Raw genomic sequence first — 19,737 nt, 5'->3', positions numbered from 1 at the left:
CACTAACGACTAGGAGGAAATGCAGAAAATAAAGGTCAACCAGCACAGGTTCTGAACAGGAAGACACAGAGTGACCTACCTATGCCCTGAGGGACCGGAGACCGAAAGTATGACCCCACATGAAGAAAACACGCGGCCTTCACGGGAGTAGCCGGTCGGCCCTGGCAGGAGACACAGAACAGGAAGGTGAGAACCGAGCCATCTTCAGCAGTGCCCAACCCCCACAGCCCACGGCCCAGGGCGTCCATCCCCGACCGGATGGCCATACGCTCTACGCGGCACAGAGGGAGGGAACCGTCCGGTCACCTGAGCCATCGGGGAGCTTGTGCCAGAGCCGCCCGAGGTGGCCTCGTGAGGGCTGCCAACCCCAGTGCGGGCGGACCCTCCCCTCTGCCACACTGACTGGTACGGGACTCAGGACTGGGTCTGAGCTTCGGGAGAAGCAGCCCAGCAGGTTCCCAGGGGCTGAGATGATGGGGAAGGACGAGGCCCTGGGCACCGTCTTGTGACCTTGGGAGGACAGCAGCAGGAGAGGAAAGCCCACACGGAGGATGGAAGCGGAGCGGAGACAGGGTGGAAGGCGTGCGTGTGCCCACGGATGCACGCACACCGCTGCCTCCTGTCGGCCCGGAGGAGGGGCGGCCTCAGCCGGCCCTGTCCGTGGACCAGTCCCCTGGTCCTGCTGGCCTATCGCCTGGGCCCCCAGCTGCACGGATCTTCCGGGGCCGCTTCCTCTGGGGCACGGACACCCGGCCCTCCTCCGGAGGACACCCCCATCCTGTACGTCCACCTTCCAGCTGTGTTATTCTATCAGCTGGTTTCCACACTAGGCCTTCCACGCGGCAAAAGTGCCTCCGTGGCCCAGAGCACGAGAGAAAAGCACGGCAGCCACTTCTCAAGGTAACGGCAGCTTATGCTCAGTATTCTTTATTGGCAGTGGGAAACGCTTCACTACTGTATTGAAAGACAGCAATAAATAATACTGTGATAAAAATAGTTCAAAAGTAGACTGTACATACTTTGTTACACAATCAGGAAGTTCACAAAAGATTAATAGAAAAAACAGAACGGAAACGGTCAATTGTACAAGTAAATTAAAAGCAGAAACCAAATGTAAAAAGACATGCCGTTTCTATCTCTGTATCAGCTGCATAATAAATAACACACCATGATCTGAGCACATTTCTTGCTGGCTTTTTAATATGCCGCGTAAAAAGTAAGTTACATTTGCTACTTCTATAAACCGAAATGGCTGTCGCATCAAAATCTACAAATGGACGACGAGGTCCACTCTTTAAACATGTTTACAAACAAATGTAAAAAGTTGATTTCCGTAAGAACAATAAGGCCTTTATTAGAGTTGCACTACATTATTTCCAGGATCTCGCGCCCTCCTCCTGGGTGGGCACCCAGCACCCTGCCCCGCGGTGGGAGCCCAGTGCTTCCTGATTGGTCCTCTGAGAGTTCTGGGGCCAGGGAGCTCGGGGTGCCCAGGCCCCCCTGCCCAGGCTTTCTGGGTCCTCAGCTCCCGGGTCCTGCCGGTCACTCCAGGCAAAAGCTGCCCAAGCCCCCAGGGACAAGGCTCTGAAAGGGCTCACCGGTCCTAGGAGATGCTCGTAGTGTTCCGATAACCCTTCCGCTCCCAGTTTTATTAGCTGATATTTAACACCAGATATTTTTAATCTGTTCACACTGCAGAATAAAGCATTTCTTGCTAGAAAAAGTGTAGTTAAGGTCAGTCATTAAAATACAACAATTGCTCAAAATTAAGTCTGATTATTTCAAAATGATTGTACGTGACATTTGTAAAGGAAAATGCACGCTGTGTCACGATGATTTTACAAACGCGGTAAAATCCTTTTCTCTGTCAGGGTTTATTAATAAAAAATTAAACAATGATAATTACAATAAATGCATAATTTACAAAAGCCCTATATTTGTTCATAGGATTTATACATACAAGCATTACAGTACATTCATTTGAAAGACTAAACTTAGATAGAAGAACATGAATTGATTGGAAAGGATATTTATAGCCTGGATATACATGAAAAAGTAAGTAACTATATAAAAGAAGTCATAAGTTTACATAAATATAAGAAACATTAAATTCTAAAATATTTTCTCTATGGTATTCATGAATTCTTCACTAATTAAAAACTCTGTAATAAAATATCTCAGGGTCCATATAACAAGTATTAACAGATTAAAGATCCCGCTGAACTTTAAAATGTAGTCCCCTCTGGACTCATGGGGTGCTGCGTGATCACCGGTAGAAGTAGTGTGGGTAAACTGGAAAATAAAAGCAAGAGAACGACTCTTAAGACAGCAGCCCGAACAGCACCTTCCAGGGCCCCAGGTGGGGCCCAGCACACGCGCCCCTCCCTTCCTGTTTTAAGCGCTTCGAGAATTTAGAGAAAACATGAACATTTTGCATATCGAGAATTCTTTGATTGACTTCATTCTGGCATATGACTAAAAGTAACCAATTAAAAAAGAAAACAACATACAGAATCCAATCAAATATTCTTTTTTTTAAAGATTTTAAGTCATCTCCACACCCAACGTGGGGCTCAAACTCACTACCCCAAGATCAAGGGTTGTAGGCTCCACCTCCTGGGCCAGCCAGGAGCCCCCACCAATCAAATATTCTGGCTGAGACAGGAAAACAGAAGAAGAGCAGAACAAAGCCGCCCCGCTCAGAGCAGGGGAGAAGAGGGCTGGGCTCCTGGGCCCACACCCGAAATCTCCATGTTCAAACTCAGCCCCTCAGATGGTAATGCTGTTCCGTTTTTAAAAACCAATCTCTCAACTGAGAGGCTATCGCCGTCACTCACGTGACGACAGTATTGAATCCACTGGGGCCTGGTTCATTCGGGAAGGTGTATTTAAAACAAGCCAGCCAGCGCCTGCCGACCTGGGAGCTCCACCAGGCCAGGCAGAGGCGAGTGCCATGTGCTCCCGAACACCGGGGGGGGGGGAGGGGGGGGGCGGTGGTCATCTCAGCTCAGAGCAGCTCCCTTCTGCTCCGGCTGCAATCCTGCCTCCCTACCCCAAAAGGCATTAGTAGACGTTGAAGCCAAACTTCTTTTGTTTAAGGAAAGAGTGGAAATACAGTTTTCCCCTGAAAAACTGAGGCCACACCAACCTCTTTATTAAGTGTAATAAGCACACACAAACCCCAGGATCCTCTTAGCAGGTGCAGAGAGGCTCGTGTTGTGCGTGTGTGTATTTCTCAAAGTCCCTAAGTGAACCTGCGTGGGGTCTCCTGGCGCCCACGGACGTCGCGTGGACAGGACACGGGTGCCCGACTGCGGCCTGCACGGACGGTGCCCTCTACTCACCACAGGGGGCGTCAGCACGAGTAAGTCCTGACTGTGGCGGAATCCAGCCTCTGCGGTCCCGAAACGCTGCCTGCTCCGACCAGCAGCACGAGGGGCGGCGTGCAAACACAGCATGCGGTTAGTCTCAAAACGTCACACGAGGGCACTAGTACAGCCGCACACATTCTAACCCACAGCAGCACCCACCGATGGCTCCCGGGGCACCTCCGAGTGGGGTTCTCTCCACCCCCAAGCGGCCTGGGGACTCCCTGGGAGTTCGCTCTAAAACAGCAACGGGGCGGCAGATGCCAGGAGAACAACTTCGCCGCGTCCATCTGCACGCGTGACGACTCCTGACACGGTAACTCTCTTCCCCCTAAACCCTCTAGAGTTCTCGACTTTTCCGGACTTTTCCCTCAGCCCTAACGATCCTCTGTAAGGAGAGTATGCGGTGAATGACCCAGTGAATGCCAGCGGCCCACTGAAGGGTGAAGGTAAACCGAGTCCAGTGCCGTCCTGATGCCCGCTCTGCCCTCCCCGGAGGGGATGCGGGACAGCGACTTGGCTAAGAGCACTGAAGCCCGGCCTCGGCTCCTGCCGGAAACAGCGTGAGAACAGAGGCTTCTGTTGTCAACAAACGCCCTGCACGGCTAAGTTTTCCAACCTCCACAGCGGGTGTGTGTGGCTCCCGAGTCCATGTTCCGTGTTCCGGCAGGTTCCGCGGGAACACAGCCTGTCAATATTCGGCCGAGCTGTGCTGCCGGCGGCCGCGGGCCACCTGGATGAGCCCCCGACGCAGAGGTCCCGGGAGACTCGCCACGGCCCCCGCACTCCTTCTGCTTTAGGAAGCCACAAAGACGCCCGCTGTGCTGGCTTTGCTCAGTCACCACACGAGGGTGTGGAGCCCCCTGCCACGCGACACGCTCGCTCCCCACGCCTTTTTCTAGAGTTATGTTCACCCGAACTCTAATCCAAACATCACCGTTGACACTTAACCCGCAAGACGTGGTTTTTGAAGATGGAGATGGTAATAAGGCCGTGAGGAAAATCAGAGGGCGGTTAGCGGAGGCTAAGTTACAACGAAAACTTAAAAATTAGCTATGGGCTCCACGAGGAAAATGCTATTTTTTTTTTTTTAATTTTTTTTTTCAACGTTTATTTATTTTTGGGACAGAGAGAGACAGAGCATGAACGGGGGAGGGGCAGAGAGAGGGAGACACAGAATCGGAAACAGGCTCCAGGCTCCGAGCCGTCAGCCCAGAGCCCGACGCGGGGCTTGAACTCCCGGACCGCGAGATCGTGACCTGGCTGAAGTCGGACGCTTAACCGACTGCGCCACCCAGGCACCCCGAAAGTGCTATTTTTTAAAAAGTTGGGTTTTTCCCTCATTAAGCATATTACTGAAGTCTGGCAAAGAGAAGGAGTTTTTTAATGAAAATGCTGCCCTCACTCAAAGCTCAGTAAAGGCCTTACATAAGTTACTTTCCCCTGGTTTTTACAGAGGAGAGCGAGAGCAAAACTCACAAACCCAAGTACGGGCAGGGCTAATAGCAGGAAACTGTAACAACCACACCGTACGATTCCTACAACCACGTCCTTCGTACAGTTTTCCAAGACCATCGAGGGCGAGCGTGGTTGTCTTTGACAGGCCTACCGCTGCAGTGGCCCGCGGGACATGCCTGACCCTGTCCAAAAGCTTCCTGTGAGGGACTCACTGAGCCATCACAGCCAACCAACGAGGAAGACACCAGGGCGACGACCACTCTACAGACGGGGACGCTGAGGCCCAGGGCCCAAGGCCATGCACCTCCCTCGTGGCAGAGCCGGGCTCTAACCCAGGCATCTGGCTCCCAATGCTGTCACTGAGTGGGGCGTAATCGGAGCCGGGAGATCGGCCTACAAAACACTCAACTCATCAGCCGTGGCCGCAAAGCAGAAGGATGGTCAAGGGCTGATCGCCGGCCTGACCCGACGTGGCGACTACACAGCCGATGTGGGTTCCACAGGACGGGCCACGCTCCATGAGGACAGCCCAGGCTCGCCCTCTTCCTTGTCTCCATCCTCTTATGACATGTACTGACACGGAGAAGCAGCACAGGGACGGAGGTGGGAACTGTGCTCCAGACACTCCTCCAGTGTGGAGGGCAGTCCTGGGCGGGGATGGGGGGAGGGGGGAGCACGGCTTGAAAGCCACTGCACTGCCATCTTATAAACGAGCGCCCTAGGGCCGCCCATCACATACGTAGCTTTGCAAGCGTGGGTGCTGGTCCGACGCTCAGGGGACACCCACGAAGCCTAGCTTCAGTAGTTGGAAGAATACGCTAATATTCAACCAGATAGGAACGTTAAAACAATCTCTATCGCTGTGAGACTTTGAGAAGCAGAATTGGGGTTAATCTTAGAGCATTCAAGCCTGAGCACGCCACAGCACCCGAACGCCTTGTTACGCATCAGGTCGGCCATTCTCCACCACTGTTAACGCTCCAGCCAACGAGCCTCCTGTGCCACCGCCGAGGGGCTGGGGCAGCGTGGGACGTCACGTACCGTCCAGCTGTATCTTCTTTGGCTGCATAGAGGGTGAGGACAGAGAGGAAGTGACCCGGAAATTTGCGGGGAGAGTCTCTGCAGACCCAGCAGCCAAGCCACGAACGTCCTTTGGTCTGAATTTTTTTCTCCAAGAAGGTGCCCTCCTAAAGCTTTTATCATCGTCCTGGGAAATTAAAGGACAGAAAACAAGACCGATTGTAAAATAAAAGACAAAAATATATAGTAAAGTTACCAGCCCTTTAAAATGACCTCACTCCGCAGTTTTGTTTCCACGTATTTACCCCCATTCCTGACAGCCACCGGGCCGCCTGCCCAGACGGGAGCCCCAGGGGGTAAAGGGAGGCAGGGCCACACTTGTGCCAGGACCCTGATGGGCACAAGTCAGGACAGTCCTGGGCCGCCTGGGCCTGCTCCACTGTCTACGTGAAATCACCTTCCTGCTGTAAAAGATACTACGTTTTTGTTCTCAAAACGGTCTTCAGGCTGCAGACAGTCCCGCAGCGCCCTTTCACTTGCCCTGTTCTCGTCACACCAAGTGTTCTTATGGCAACGAAGACAGTCTTAAGGAGTGGTGTGGGAGTAAATCGGTCCTGGTTTTGTATAAGGAGAAAGCAACATTTTGTGTCTTTTCAAATAAACGACTGAAACCTTCCCCCAGAGCACAGGGCCCTGGATTGCAGTGAGATATCCTGCTGCCCCCAAAAACACAACTTACAGGCTCTATTCCCAGGCTGCAGCCAACGTGTTATGATGCAAAAAATATTTCTGAAGAGTATCAAAAGTCAAATAGCAAAAAAAAAAAAAGTAAAAAAACCGAACCACCCATCTCTGTGAAAATATTGGTTTCTCAATAGCTCATTTGTTTTTTTGTTTTATTTTTTTAAAGTTTATTTATTTAGTTTTGAGAAAGAATCAGCATGAGTGGGGGAGGGACACAGGGAGAGAGGGAGACAGAATCCCAAGCAGACTCAGCAGTCAGCGCGGAGCCAGACGTGAGGCTGAAACTCACAACTGTGAGATCATAACCTGAGCCAAAACCAAGAGTCAGATGCTTAACCGCCTGAGCCACACAGCTGTCCCTGTTTTTTATATTCTGAGAGAGAGAGAACGAGTGTGTGTGAGCGAGGCGCAGAGAGAAAGCGGGACAGGAGACCCGAAGCAGGCTCCACGGTGACAGCAGCGAGCCCAATGCAGGGCTTGAACTCACAAACAGGGGGATCATGACCTTAGCGGAAGTCAGACACCTAACCGACTGAGCCACCCAGTAGCCCTAATGGCTCGTTTGTTAATAAATTAAGAGCAAAGCTTAAGTTGTAAAGTAAAATTATCTCCACATTTGCAAGAGTTAGCTGATACATGGCTCCTACAAATTTAGTAATCTACGTTTATTTTTTATTTAAAAAAAATTTTTTTTTTAATCTTTGTTTTTGAAAGAGAGAGACAGACAAAGCATGAGCAGGGGAGGAACAGAGAGAGAAGGAGACACAGAATCCGAAGCAGGCTCCAGGCTCCAAACTGTCAGCACGGAGCCCGACGCGGGGCTCGAACCCACAAACTGTGAGATCGTGACCTGAGCTGAAGTCAGACGCTTAACTGACTGAGCCACCCACCTAGGCGCCCCTACATTTATTTTTTGTTTTAAAGATTATACTTTTAAGTAATCTCTATACCGAACATGTGGCTTGAACTCACAACCCTGAGATTAGGAGTCCCATGCTCCTCCAACTGAGCCAGCCAGGTACCCCCAAATATTAATAATTTACAGTTAATGGAAATTTAGATATTAGGTGGAAAACTTACTTCATCGAATCTTCTGTCCGTCCCCATGACCAAAAGGTTGTTAAACTCCCTTTCCAAGACGGCACGAGCCTGAAATCATAAACCAACAGCCCAAAAGTTATGTCAATGTAAAGGATATTAGCATATCTCAATTATTTTTAAACCAAGACTGGAAAAATTTTTAAAAAACCCAAGGGATAAATGCCTTGAATCCTAATACTGTATTTTAAATAAGGATTTTAATGTGAAGTCCATTAATGGGCTTTATTTTTGAGAGGCGGTGGGGAGAGACAGAGCTGAGCAGGGGAGGGGCAGAGAGAGATGGAGAGAGAGAATCCCAAGCAGACTCCACGTTGTCAGCACAGAGCCTGACTGACATGGGGATCAAACCCACAAACTATGAGATCAAGGCCTGAGCTGAAACCAAGGGTCCGGCGCTTAATCGACCGAGCCCCCCAGGAGGCCTACGGGAATGGGCCTTTGGGGAGAGGGGTCCATGCTCCCTGGGAAATTAGACCAGGGTGTCGTGGGGGGGGGGGGGGGGAGTGTTTCCAGTGGGGAGACTGAGGGTGTTCCCAAAGGTGTATAGTGTTCTGAAGAAGAATAAAAAATTCCTGACTCTCCAGTGAGCCCATGAGTCAAAAAAAATTCCACAGGGAAATCAGAAACAGAATTAATGAAACTTCCATGTGACACACGGAAGTAAGAGTGCTTCTCTCTCCATGTAAGGGCTCAATGCACGCCAGGCTCACGAGCCTGTGACGGGAAGGGACAGGCAGAGCTCAGGCAGGAGGAGGCAGCACTGTGGACTCCGGGCCGCACAGCACAGCCCAGGCTCGCGGAGAGAGGCCTAGCTGTGCGGTGTAGCCACGCGCTGCCTCGCTCAAATACAGGGCGCAGGGTCTCCAGCAGGAGAGCGGCGGGCGGGCGCGGCCGGCCCGGCGTCACCTGTGTGTTCTGGGTCGGGATCTGAAGCAGAAGCGCCAGGGCGTTGAAGTCGAAGGTCTCATCTAAGGCCATCAGCGCACCGTGAACGCCACTCTCTACGAGATTGTTCGCAAACTCTTTAAGGCCAATCGACAGGACCCAGCGAATCACTCGGTCATTGCTCCAAACCAGCACATCTGCAGACAGTAAACACCGATGGTCAGAGCGGCTGCAGAAAGCTCTCTCCATCACATCCACACCCTGTAATGCAGGACAGGGATCCCCGCTGTGCGCCCTGAGCCTCCGGGTCCCGACCCGAGGCGTGACCCAAACGGGCACGGAGGGCACCTGCTGCGCTCACACGCTGTCGTCCTGGCCCCTCGCCAGCCTCATGCAAACTGTCCCGTCGGAACCCACTCCTCGAGGAAACTCTCGAACAAGGAAGTTCTCGTGCACACTGACTTTCTAGAGAATACAAAATGACCAGGGCCCAGGCATCGGGAACCAGAAGGACACACGAGGCACGACTATGCTTCATCTACAGACTGCGGGTCTGCTGGAAAACCTTCCTCCCATCAGACGTGTTGGCCCCGTGTCTGGGCACCTTGTGGCTTGAACACGAACCTCTCAGTTACAATCGTGAAGCCCGTTTTCTTGACTCATTGGGAAACCAGAAACTTGAAGATACTCTCCAGCATATTAGAGACTGTGAGGGGAGACCTCATGTTTACGCAAAGTAATAAATATTGCATTTGCATTAGGAGAGATCTAAAAATCACCAGATGATCACCAGTTACTTTGAAAGACTGCTTCTGTCAACCGTGAAAAGATTTAAAATGGAAGTACACAATAAATGAAACACATTTACCTAGTTCGTTTCCAAGGTCCTCTTCTAGGTAAAAGGACAGATATACGCACACGGACACACGTAAAATACTTACAGATCGTTACTACATTTATATGTTACATACGTCATATTATATACGTACAGAACATGTATCACAGATATTGTCTTATGGTGTTTCTTGTGACTCACACTAACTCAATCATGGCTAGACTACCCTTCAAATGGGCTATCTTCCCAGCCATTTTTTTATGCTTATTTACTTTTGAGAGAGAGACAGAGACAGAGTGGGGGGGGGAGAGAGAGGGAGAGTGCGAGAAAGCGTTGGGGCAGAGAGAGAGAGAGTGCAAGACACAGAATCCCAAGCAGTCTCCAGGCTCCAAGGTGTCAGCACAGAGCCCAACGCGGGGCTCAAACTCATGAATCACAAGATCGTGACCTGAGCTGAAGTCGGACGCCCAACCCATCTGAGCCACTCAGGCTCCCCTCCAGCCACATTTTTTTAAAGTTTATTTATTTCAAAATAGTTTTTTAATATTTATTTTTGAGGGGGGGGGACAGAGAGAGAGGGAGACACAGAATCCAAAGCAGGCTCCAGCATGTGAGCTGTCAGCATAGAGCCTGACACAGGGCTCAAACACACGAACGGTGAGATTATGACCTGAGCCGAAGTCAGACGCTTAACTGACTAAGCCACCCAGGTGCCCCCTAAGTTTATTTATTTGACAGACAGCGACAGCGAGAGCTGGAGCAACAGGGGGAGGGGCACAGGAAAGGAGGGAGGGAGAGAATCTCAAGCAGGCTCCACACTGTCAGCACAGAGCATGACACAGGGCTTGAACCCACAAACCCTGAGCTGAAACCAAGAGGTAGATGCTCAACCGACTGAGCCACCCAGGTGCCCCTTCCGTAACCACACTTTTACCTTTCTTTCTTAGTAAACACGAGGGATGAAAACAGCACTCACAGGACGGTGGTAAGGATTAAATAAATTAACCTTTGTGCTTGGAGTTGGTAAGTCCGATCTGCTATTACCATTCTTAGTGATTTCTTTATACTGAAAATTTGGGGAGAGGTTACGTTGAGCTTAATCGTTAACGTCTTGTCGCAAAACAAACTACTACACTTGCTCAGTTAGAGGTGCCCTGGGTGTTGCTCTCTTGGCTGAGCACCATGTCCTCTTATACGCCCCTGGGCCTGCTCCCTCCTCGAAATGCCTCTGCCTGCTCCCCCACCCCCGCGCCCCAGAAGAGGCCCCCCACCCTGTCTGCGAGGCCCAAGTGCCCCGCTGACCCCATACCGCTCCCTCATCCACAGGAAGAAGAACCACGCTATGCTACTGTGGGCCTCTCGAGTCCTTGGAGAGACAGCCAGGGCAGTACTTTTCACACTCACACCAAGACGCACACAGCAGGGGCCTGTTCACCTCTGCTCTGTTGCTCTCTAATGGTGTGTAGCAGCTTTTCTGAACAAAAGAGGACGTGTATCCTCGTAAGAGGAAATGTCTAAGGTCATAGGAAGAATGTTTACCCGGAGACCCTGAACCTACAGACTGACATTAAGCACGAGAAAACGGGCACAGGGTCTCTGGCCGCAGAAAGGGATCATCTCTCCCTCCTCTGTAATGATGCCAGACTACTTTTTTCCACTTCAAGCCTTTCCTGATTTTTTTAAAAAAGTAGGAAATCACCGAGGCTGTTAACACACGCTGCATGAATTGAATGCCATGTACTAGCCTTTTACTTCACTCTGGCTTTCTTCTCTTTTCCTCTCTAGCTCTTTACGGTCGTAATTCAACCTTCGCAGGCACATAATTCCGCACTGGAAACTGTTTCTGTTACCAAAAACCAAAAACAAAACAAAACAAAACAAAACACAATTAGCCGTGGCAGTGGGCAAACATCTCTTAGCCAACCAGGAAGGGCCAACGTGCAGCAGCACACCTGTGGAAGCTGTCGACCATCTTCAGCTGCCCTCGGAGGTCCTTCTTGGTCAGGTGGTCCAGCATGCGCGCGTCCACCAGGCACTCCATGAAGTAGCTGCGGTACTGCGCGAGGCCCAGGCTGGGCAGCCACTCGTTGCCGATCCACTCGTGGTTCATGTCCCCGTATGCCAGCGTCTGCTCACGATAATTAAGAACATCAGTTCAGAAAAAAAAAAAACAAGAAACAGAGAGGACGTCGCAAGGGTCATTTAAATCATCTTTACACTGAATTTTTAATCTGTTACGTATTTTCAAAGGCCAACCCAGTAATACGGCTTTTTATAATTTCAAAATAATTTTATCTCCTACTTACTGACTTAAATTTTCTATTAAAATTGTACACAAAGGAAATTCTACCATTAAAAATCTACAACTCATTTGTGCTAATACATATAACGTAATCACCAAACCACGTTAAACCTGTAACTGATTACATGTTAGCATTCTGAAACAGTTTTCATAGGTAATAATATAACAACAAAGAATGATCACGACTCATGAACAAGTTTGAAGGATCAATCCAGCTCAACTCATTAAAACTATCTCTGGCTTTAATTTTATGTTTAACACTTTGTTTTCCATATTTCCTTAACAAAATATTTGTTAATTTCAAAATGAGTTTTAAAAAGTGAATACAAACATAGATTTAAAAGAAGACATGAACCCATTAAGACCGAGAGGAGAGACGGTTAGAAGACCTCCCTTTCCCCATGGTTGAGTAGCTGACTGAGCAGGTGAGCCAGAATGATAGGCTCCCAAGGACGGAGAAGCCCTGAGCAGCACCATCAACTAGCCCAACCCAATTGCCGTGAGAGCACTCTAGCCAACAGCAACAGTGCACACAGAATGTTGCCCAACACAGACAAAGCTCCACGTATTTAAAGAGACTGAAATCATACCAAATATATGTCCCCTGACCTCCACAGAATTAAATTAGAAAGCAATAATGAAAAGAAATCTAGAAAACTCCCAAATATTTGGAATTAGCACACTTCTAACTGACCCACGTGCCAAAGAAGAAATCACAAGGGAAATGGGAAAATCTTTTGAATTGAATGAAAGTGAACACACACTGGCTTGGTCAGTGGAGTGTGCTGCTCTCAATCTCAGGGTCATGGGTTCAAGACCCATGTTGGGTGTAGATGTTACTTAAAATAAAATCTTAAAAAAAAAAAACCATAAAGAAAGCACACACACAATATATTCATAAACTGTGGGACGCTGCACTAGCTGCGGGAAATTTATAGTATTAAGTACTTACATTATAAATGAAGGTTGCAAATCAATAATGTAAGATGCTACCTTAAAAAATTTGAAAAAGAAGAACAAATGAAATTCACAGCAAACAGAAGGAAGAAAATAAAAGAGCAGAAATCAATGAAACAGAAACCAGAAAAATAATAGAAAATAAAACAATGAAAGTAAAACCTGGGTCTTCATAAACATCAATAGAATGGAATGACCCTACCCAGAGTGATTAAGAAGAAAGATGTAAGTTATCTACATCAAGAATGAAAGACCCTACAGACACTGAAATCACTGTACATCAGTACAGACCCTACAGACACTGAAATCACTGTACATCAGTACAGACCCTACAGACACTGAAATCACAGTACATCAGTACAGACCCTACAGACACTGAAAGGGTAATAAGGGAAAACTGTAGACAGCCGTAAGCAACCTGGATAAGACAGGCAAGTTTCTTGAAAGACATAATCTACGAAAGCCACTCAGAAAGAAACTGGTAACCTGTACCTGACTTTGAATCTGTAGCTATAACCCACAGACACGCACACATGCACATCTCTACCTCAAATGCTTTTGCCATTGATCTCTACCAAACATTTATGAAAACAGTACCAATTCTACATAAACTATTACAAAAAAGTGAAGAAGAAATACCTAGCTCATTCTATACGAGCAGCATTATTCTGACACCAAAACCAGACAGATTATAAAAAAAAACAAAAACAGATCAATAGCATTCATAGACAGAGATGCAAACTTCCTTAACAAAACATTAGCAAATCAAATCAGTAATAAGTGAAAAGAATATGATATCATGACAAGTGGAGTTTATCCCAGTAACATAACTTGGGTCAATATTTAAAAATCAAGGGAGTTCACCGTACCAATGTACTGAAAAGAAAAAACCACAGAGATGTGGGAAACGTGTGTGACCAAATCACTCATCTATGGAAATCTCAGCAATCTAGAAACTGAAAAGATGGCTTCCTTGACCCGATAAAGGGCTTCTACAAAAAAAATGTGGAGCTGAATGCACACTAGTGGTGTAAGACTGAATGCATTTTCCCTAAAATCAGAAACAAAGTTAAGGATGTCTGCTCCCACCACTTCCATTCAATACTGCACCAGAACTCCCAGCCACTGTGGTAAGGCAAGAAAAAGAAACCAAAAGCACATGGGTTGGAAAAGACATAACACTGTCCTGATTTGCATATGACTTGATTATCAACACAGAAGATGAATACAGGACAGCTATCAGAACTAACAGGACCTGTATTATTAAATACTAAAAAAATGAGCTGGAGATGGAGATTTTTAAAAATACCATTTATAATATCGTGAAAAACTATGAAATCCTTTGGGATACATTTAACAGAAAATGTGCAACATTTGTGCCATGAAACAGAAGTAAACACATTATAAGTATATGCACACATATCAAACAAAGGCACTGGATTTCTTCAGTGCAAGAAGGCAAAGCTACAGTCACAGGAATTCTGTAGTTACCTTATGGAATCCTTGGAAATATTAACTCTCAACTACCACCATGTTGTGTCTTGAAAATACAGCCTCTTATCTAGTATTCACACCAAACAAACTACAGAAGGAATGAGTCAGATTTCAGTAAGAATGCTCAAATTCAATAGAAGAAAACTGTGTCACTACTTTCGGTAAATAACCATGAGTGAGAAAAGCATCAAATGTTTTTGGCAAATTGTCACAATGTCATGTTTTTTCACTCTTTCCAACCTCACTCTCAATATCACAGACCTGACCCTTAGGACGTGAATAGCCATCACTGCTTTCTTGCTTCTGTTCATGTATTCTTAAATGGACACAAAATGCGAAGAAATTTCTAAATAGTCTCATGGGAGCAGAGTCCTCCTTCACGTTGTTCACATACTCTGGTCCCACTTGTTAAGTGGCCCATAACACATGCTCCCGGAGGACCCAGCCTCAAAACCGGGGAGACCCACGCCTCCTGGGCTGCTGTCACAGCCTTCTGAAGAAAGCATACGACAGGGATCTCTCATGGTCAGAGAACACTCAGGCCGCCAAGAGACTGCCGCTGCACAGGCTCTATTTTCTCCAGCACCGGAATGGTCACAAAGCCAATTCAGCTTTGCAACCTCTGTAAAACATGACAGGTGAGGGCAGGTGTTACCAGAAAGCAGCTCAGTTTTGCACGGGCAGTACACAGACGGTACTTGCTAAATGAAGGCATCAGGGACTTGACCACACCTGGAAGTCTGCTTCCCCTGAGTGCCCAAGCGCATCTCCAGCTCCCCCTTGGCTTAAGAGCCGGTCGCTATGTCAGAGCCCGGGGAAGGCACACTCTATGACCGCTGCCCTTGGCGGCAGGGGGCAGGCGCACAGAGACCAGGACGCCTCTTCGTTCTCTCATCTAGAAGACGGATGGAGTGAAAACCATCCTTGCTTATGCTGAAGACTGAGTGGGGGCTAATTCTGGCGTCACTGGCACGGCTCATCCTTGTTTACGTTTCCACTGCAAAGAGCAAACATTCGGCTTATTTCATTTACACATCCCACCCCAAGACAGGGAATTTCATACTTAGTTGCTGCCAGAGCTCTTCTTCTTAGTGTGGAAGACGCTGACGTTGAAGCAATTATGAAATGCACCCTTTTCAATTCACTGATGGCCATTATTGGCCCCATAAAGAAACATCTGAGCAGGCCAACTGATTAATGATATTTATCTAGAGTATTGGCACAGAGGGCTTAGATCAAACGGTTGAAGAGGGAACGCATGGAACATTAGAGTCACTCTCCTCTTTTGCTTTTTAAAAAGTGATACAGGGCACCTGGGTGGCTCAGTTGGTTAAGTGACTGACTTCGGCTCAGGACATGATCTCACGGTTCGTGAGATCAAGCCCCACATCAGGCTCTCTGCTGGCAGTGCAGAGCCCGCATCAGATTCTCTGTCTCCCTCTGTCTCTCTGTCCCACCTTGCATTCTCTCTGCCTCAAAAATAAACATTAAAAAAAGTTTAAAAATAAAAAAAAAATTTTTTTTAAGTGATAATACGTGCTTCATTTTAGGAGTACAAATAGAGAAAAAAAGGTGTTTCAACCATCAACTGGAAATGAGAAAAATCGAGATGTAAGAGGAGTTTGTTTTTGCTGACATACAATCATCCTCTGCAGATCCTTGAACACGACACCATCCGTAAGAACTGACTGGTTGCAGCCTGCAGCCCTCGAAACCTAAAACCTTTTCTAGCCCTAAGACCTAACAGTATGTCAGGCGGCAATGTTACTGGAATCCGGGTAGGAGACCACTGCTTTTTAATCAAGCTGCCCAAACAAGGCTGCAAGAGAGTCGTGCCGGAGCTTTTTGTGAGCCTGGAGAACGAGGAAGCTGAAAATTCAAATGTACGATTTGCAAGCAGAGGCTTCATTTCTGAGAACCCCGGGAGTAAGAAAGCCTCTCAACGGACACAGCGGCAGGACGGCAGGGAGCGACACGCGGATGCCCAGACGGGGAGGGAGGGCCCCCTGTGCCACCTCTCGTGCCAGGTATTTATCGGAACATCTCCCGTCAGCACGCCTTGGGAGAAGTGTCAGCCCACCGGGGACGGCCTTCTATGATCCCAGGAGCTGCCAGGGCCCAGGCACGGTGTGTGACAGCCACTGGCCAAACAAAGTGACGTGTGTTTTAAGCAGAATTAACCGTGGTGCCCCATGAGAAAGGTTCAAAATTGTCCATGAGACGTACTCTTTTAATCCTATGCTTTGCTCTAAGACTTTAAATCACCAACGATATTCGGCATAAAGTAAGATGTTAAAAACGTCAAGAAAAGTCAATTACAAGCTTTCACACTCCAGCTCTTTTGCTGCTGTACATATAGTGAAGAGTATATTATAGAGAGTCTCCAACCTGAGCCCAGCTTCCCTCCTCAGCCTCCTGGGGTCACGAGGTTAGGAATGCAAAAGAACACAACTGTTAGTACTGCTGGGCCTGGGCATGCGAGCAGATCAGCTCTGTCGGGACGGCGTGGAGCGACTGGGTGACAGAGTGAGAAAGTCAAAGCGTCATGCAAAACTCATGCAAAACCACCAATTCCGATTCTCATGCAAGGAGCCGACTCCCCGTGGCAGGCACGTCCATTAAAGGAGACAACTAGGGCCACAATGTGGAGGCCGAGCGCCAAAGCGACGTCTCTCCGGAAGGAGATAGGAGTTCAATCTATTCTAAACAGAGCTAGTCTATCCATTTTAAGTTCCTGGGAAAAATCTAAAATAGAATTCTACTTCACGCATTTCACTAATACCTAAAGGAAGTACTGATCCGAACAATTTAACGTGAAAGGACGTTTTTGTTTCCCACAGAAAAGCCCAGAATCGCGCCGTTCTCGGGGGCGGGAGGAGGGAGCACGGAGGGAGGACAGGCTCGGGGCTGCGACTGACCGTTTGTGGCGTGGCCGTGAGCGTTTCCATCTCTTCATGCGTTAACCAGATATTTCCTGTGGTCTAGGGCGGCCCCAGTGACAACCACATCCAGGGCAAGGGAAGCAGTGACAAAGAGGAAAGGCAGCAGACACGTGAGCCTCGGGCACGTAAAAGGAGCAGGCGGACGCAAAGGCCATTCTTCCCGCCTTCTCGTTTCAGATGCCCACACAGAAAACGACAGAAGGTTAAAACAAGCCCCGCCCCTTGACGGAGAACCACCACGCGCACCACCACTGTGGTGGCAATGACCCCAGGACAGCCCACGGTTTCTGGAGCTGCATCTGCCACGCCTACCACCTGACACACGGGAAATATAAAAGCGACCTATTTGGTACTTCTGAAAACTATTCCTAATTCTCAAGTAACTGTCACTTCGACATGTTTAAAACATTCTCCCCCAAAGCACGAAAAGGAGCACCGTCCCCACGTCTGGCCTGTGGACGGCTGCCCACAGGCGCTCCACAGTGATGGGGCCACGTGGACGGGACAACCTCACCTGGGGACGCTAAGAGGCCCAGCACAGGGCTCAGCGTGGCACACAGAACGGCCACTGACTTCAAGGAGCCAAAACACCGGCACCGCTGATGTGGCGCGGCAGACCCGAGGCCCGTTAGCGCCCTGCCGGCCGTCGGGCCCCTCAGGGAGAGGGCTGGCCCGTCTCACAGCGAGGTTCCCTGTTCCAGGTGTGCTTGTCATCACTGTCCGCTGACTCAGCTCGTGAGCGGGGGCCTTCGCCGAGACGGTTCCTAAGACTTTGCGAAAGCCACCCTAACACCTTTGTTTCTACAAAGGTCTCTCTAACTGGAAACAACCAGGCAACGGGGACCTGGTCGGATGCCGTGACAGAACATTCCCGGGCCACAGGTCAGTGCACAGACTGACTGCTCATTACAATTCTGTCCTAAGAATCGAAACAAAGACGCTGGCAATCCTTTCTGTGCAAAGTCCCTGCAAGTCCCGAATCGGGCGCTGACCTGCTTGCTACTCGGAGAAGAACGTGGGAGGCTGTGTCCTCGCCAGGTTTTCTCTTCGGAGCAGAGAACAGCAGAGTGGGAGCTGAGCCAACGTACAGAGCCCACAGCAAGGAGCCGGCCCACTTTGTCCCCCAAGAACCATTAACGTCGTCCTCAGATTCGTTTTTTAACGTTCAACCAGGAGGGGCGTCGGTAAGGACGGCCAGGGTCTGCCCGCGTGGAGCACGGCGGCGCTCAGTGTGCAGGGGCAGATGCACAGGCTGCTTAAAGCCCTGAGCCGCCGGGACCCGCGGCTCCCTGAACGGAAAGCAACAACGGGCTGAATGAGTCAGACAGTAAAACACTGATAATAATGCAAACAGGGATCTGAGCTCTTTCCCCTTCGCTTTTGGTAAGTTTGTACTTAAATTAGGGATAATTCCTTGTCTACACTTTAAAAAACTCCTATGTCTACACTGCAAAGTCAAGCTGTTCTGAGAGCATTCAATAAAGTATCTTTTAACCACCCGATCACGTATTTGAATGTTAAACTGGAACACTAGTCGTGTGAGGCAACGTGAGCGGCAGATGGGCTCCTTCCACAGGTGCGTACCGTTCTCGAAGTAGGAGGGGCTGACGGACTAGTCAGGGACATGATCTCCTGAATGGCCAGCCGCAGCTTCAGCCGGTGCAGAGGGTTGCTGATGCCGATCTCACGCTGGATCTCCGTGTCGGACAGCGCAGACATGATGGCCCCGCTTTTCACGTTGGCTCGGCAAGCGGCTACGTACCAGGCAGGCATCCCGACCCAGAGCTAGAGACAGGAAGTGTAAAGGCCAGAAGGTTCTGCACGGTGTACGAATGCATTCATCCTGCTCACAGATGTGATGTGCTCCGCCCAGGATTCAAAAGAAACATACCTCCAGCCAAACAACAACGGTGGGCCCGTCCCACTGTGCGAAAGGTAAACCTTGTCTCCGGGCTTCCTCGAGCAATTCGTGCCTACAAATAACGAGAGAATTCAACGCTGAAGAGTCACGAGTGCCTGTGGGTACATAGCAAGTAAACAGAGGTAATTCCCTGTGCACGTTTTCAAAAGTATATGGGGCACCTGGGTGGCTCTGTCAGTCGGGCGACCGACTTCGGCTCAGGTCGTGATCTCACGGTTCGTGAGTTCGAGCCCCGCGTCAGGGTCTGAGCTGACAGCTCGGAGCCTGGAGCCCGCTTCTGATTCTGCGCCTCCCTCTCTCTCTGCCCCTCCCCTGCTCACACTCTGTGTCTCTCCGTCTCTCAATAATGAATAAACATTAAAAAAAAAAATTAAAAAACAAAAAAAGCGTAACAGAGGCATCTCCTGGCAGAATTAAAGAACCAGTGTCAACATCAACCAACCCCGGCAACCTTCACGTCCGAGGTAGGACAGCGGAGGGAGTACCTGGACAACAAGGAAAACCGCAGGAGGGGGCCGCACCTGCGTCTGCGTGAGGAGCTGCTGTGAGGGTCTCAAACACGTCCGGCAAAGACAACAACACAGAACAGCACAGACTTTAATACCAGTAATGGTCTGATACGGCAACTAAGGAACGGGCGGGATTTTGGCGGTTTCTATTCTACACGGCGATTCAGGCTAATACAGGTATCTGCTAAGTTAAGAGACTGG

The 19,737-nt window shown here is 49.1% G+C and overlaps 1 protein-coding gene across 2 annotated transcripts in view; it reads right to left on the bottom strand.

Moving 5' to 3' along the window:
• Positions 1 to 895: 895 nt before the first annotated feature.
• Positions 896 to 19,737, bottom strand: part of PPFIA1 (PTPRF interacting protein alpha 1) — a 90,763-nt gene continuing 71,921 nt past the window's right edge. For both annotated transcript variants that reach the window (XM_047070798.1, XM_047070797.1), the window contains 9 exons: positions 18,998 to 19,079; positions 18,691 to 18,891; positions 11,364 to 11,539; positions 11,157 to 11,254; positions 8,598 to 8,773; positions 7,671 to 7,739; positions 5,868 to 6,033; positions 3,345 to 3,414; positions 896 to 2,292 (listed from right to left, as the gene is read on the bottom strand). In XM_047070798.1, the coding sequence (XP_046926754.1) occupies positions 3,356 to 3,414; positions 5,868 to 6,033; positions 7,671 to 7,739; positions 8,598 to 8,773; positions 11,157 to 11,254; positions 11,364 to 11,539; positions 18,691 to 18,891; positions 18,998 to 19,079 (1,027 nt within the window). In that variant the 3' untranslated portion in view covers positions 896 to 2,292; positions 3,345 to 3,355. The remainder of the gene's footprint in view (positions 2,293 to 3,344; positions 3,415 to 5,867; positions 6,034 to 7,670; positions 7,740 to 8,597; positions 8,774 to 11,156; positions 11,255 to 11,363; positions 11,540 to 18,690; positions 18,892 to 18,997; positions 19,080 to 19,737) is intronic.

The sequence above is a fragment of the Lynx rufus genome, unplaced genomic scaffold (genome assembly GCF_022079265.1).
Source record: "Lynx rufus isolate CCGP_SWC_20201006 ecotype Redwood Valley unplaced genomic scaffold, mLynRuf1.p SCAF_9, whole genome shotgun sequence".
In the NCBI taxonomy this organism is placed as follows: Eukaryota; Metazoa; Chordata; class Mammalia; order Carnivora; family Felidae; genus Lynx; species Lynx rufus.
This window is presented reverse-complemented; position numbering and strand designations above follow the sequence as displayed.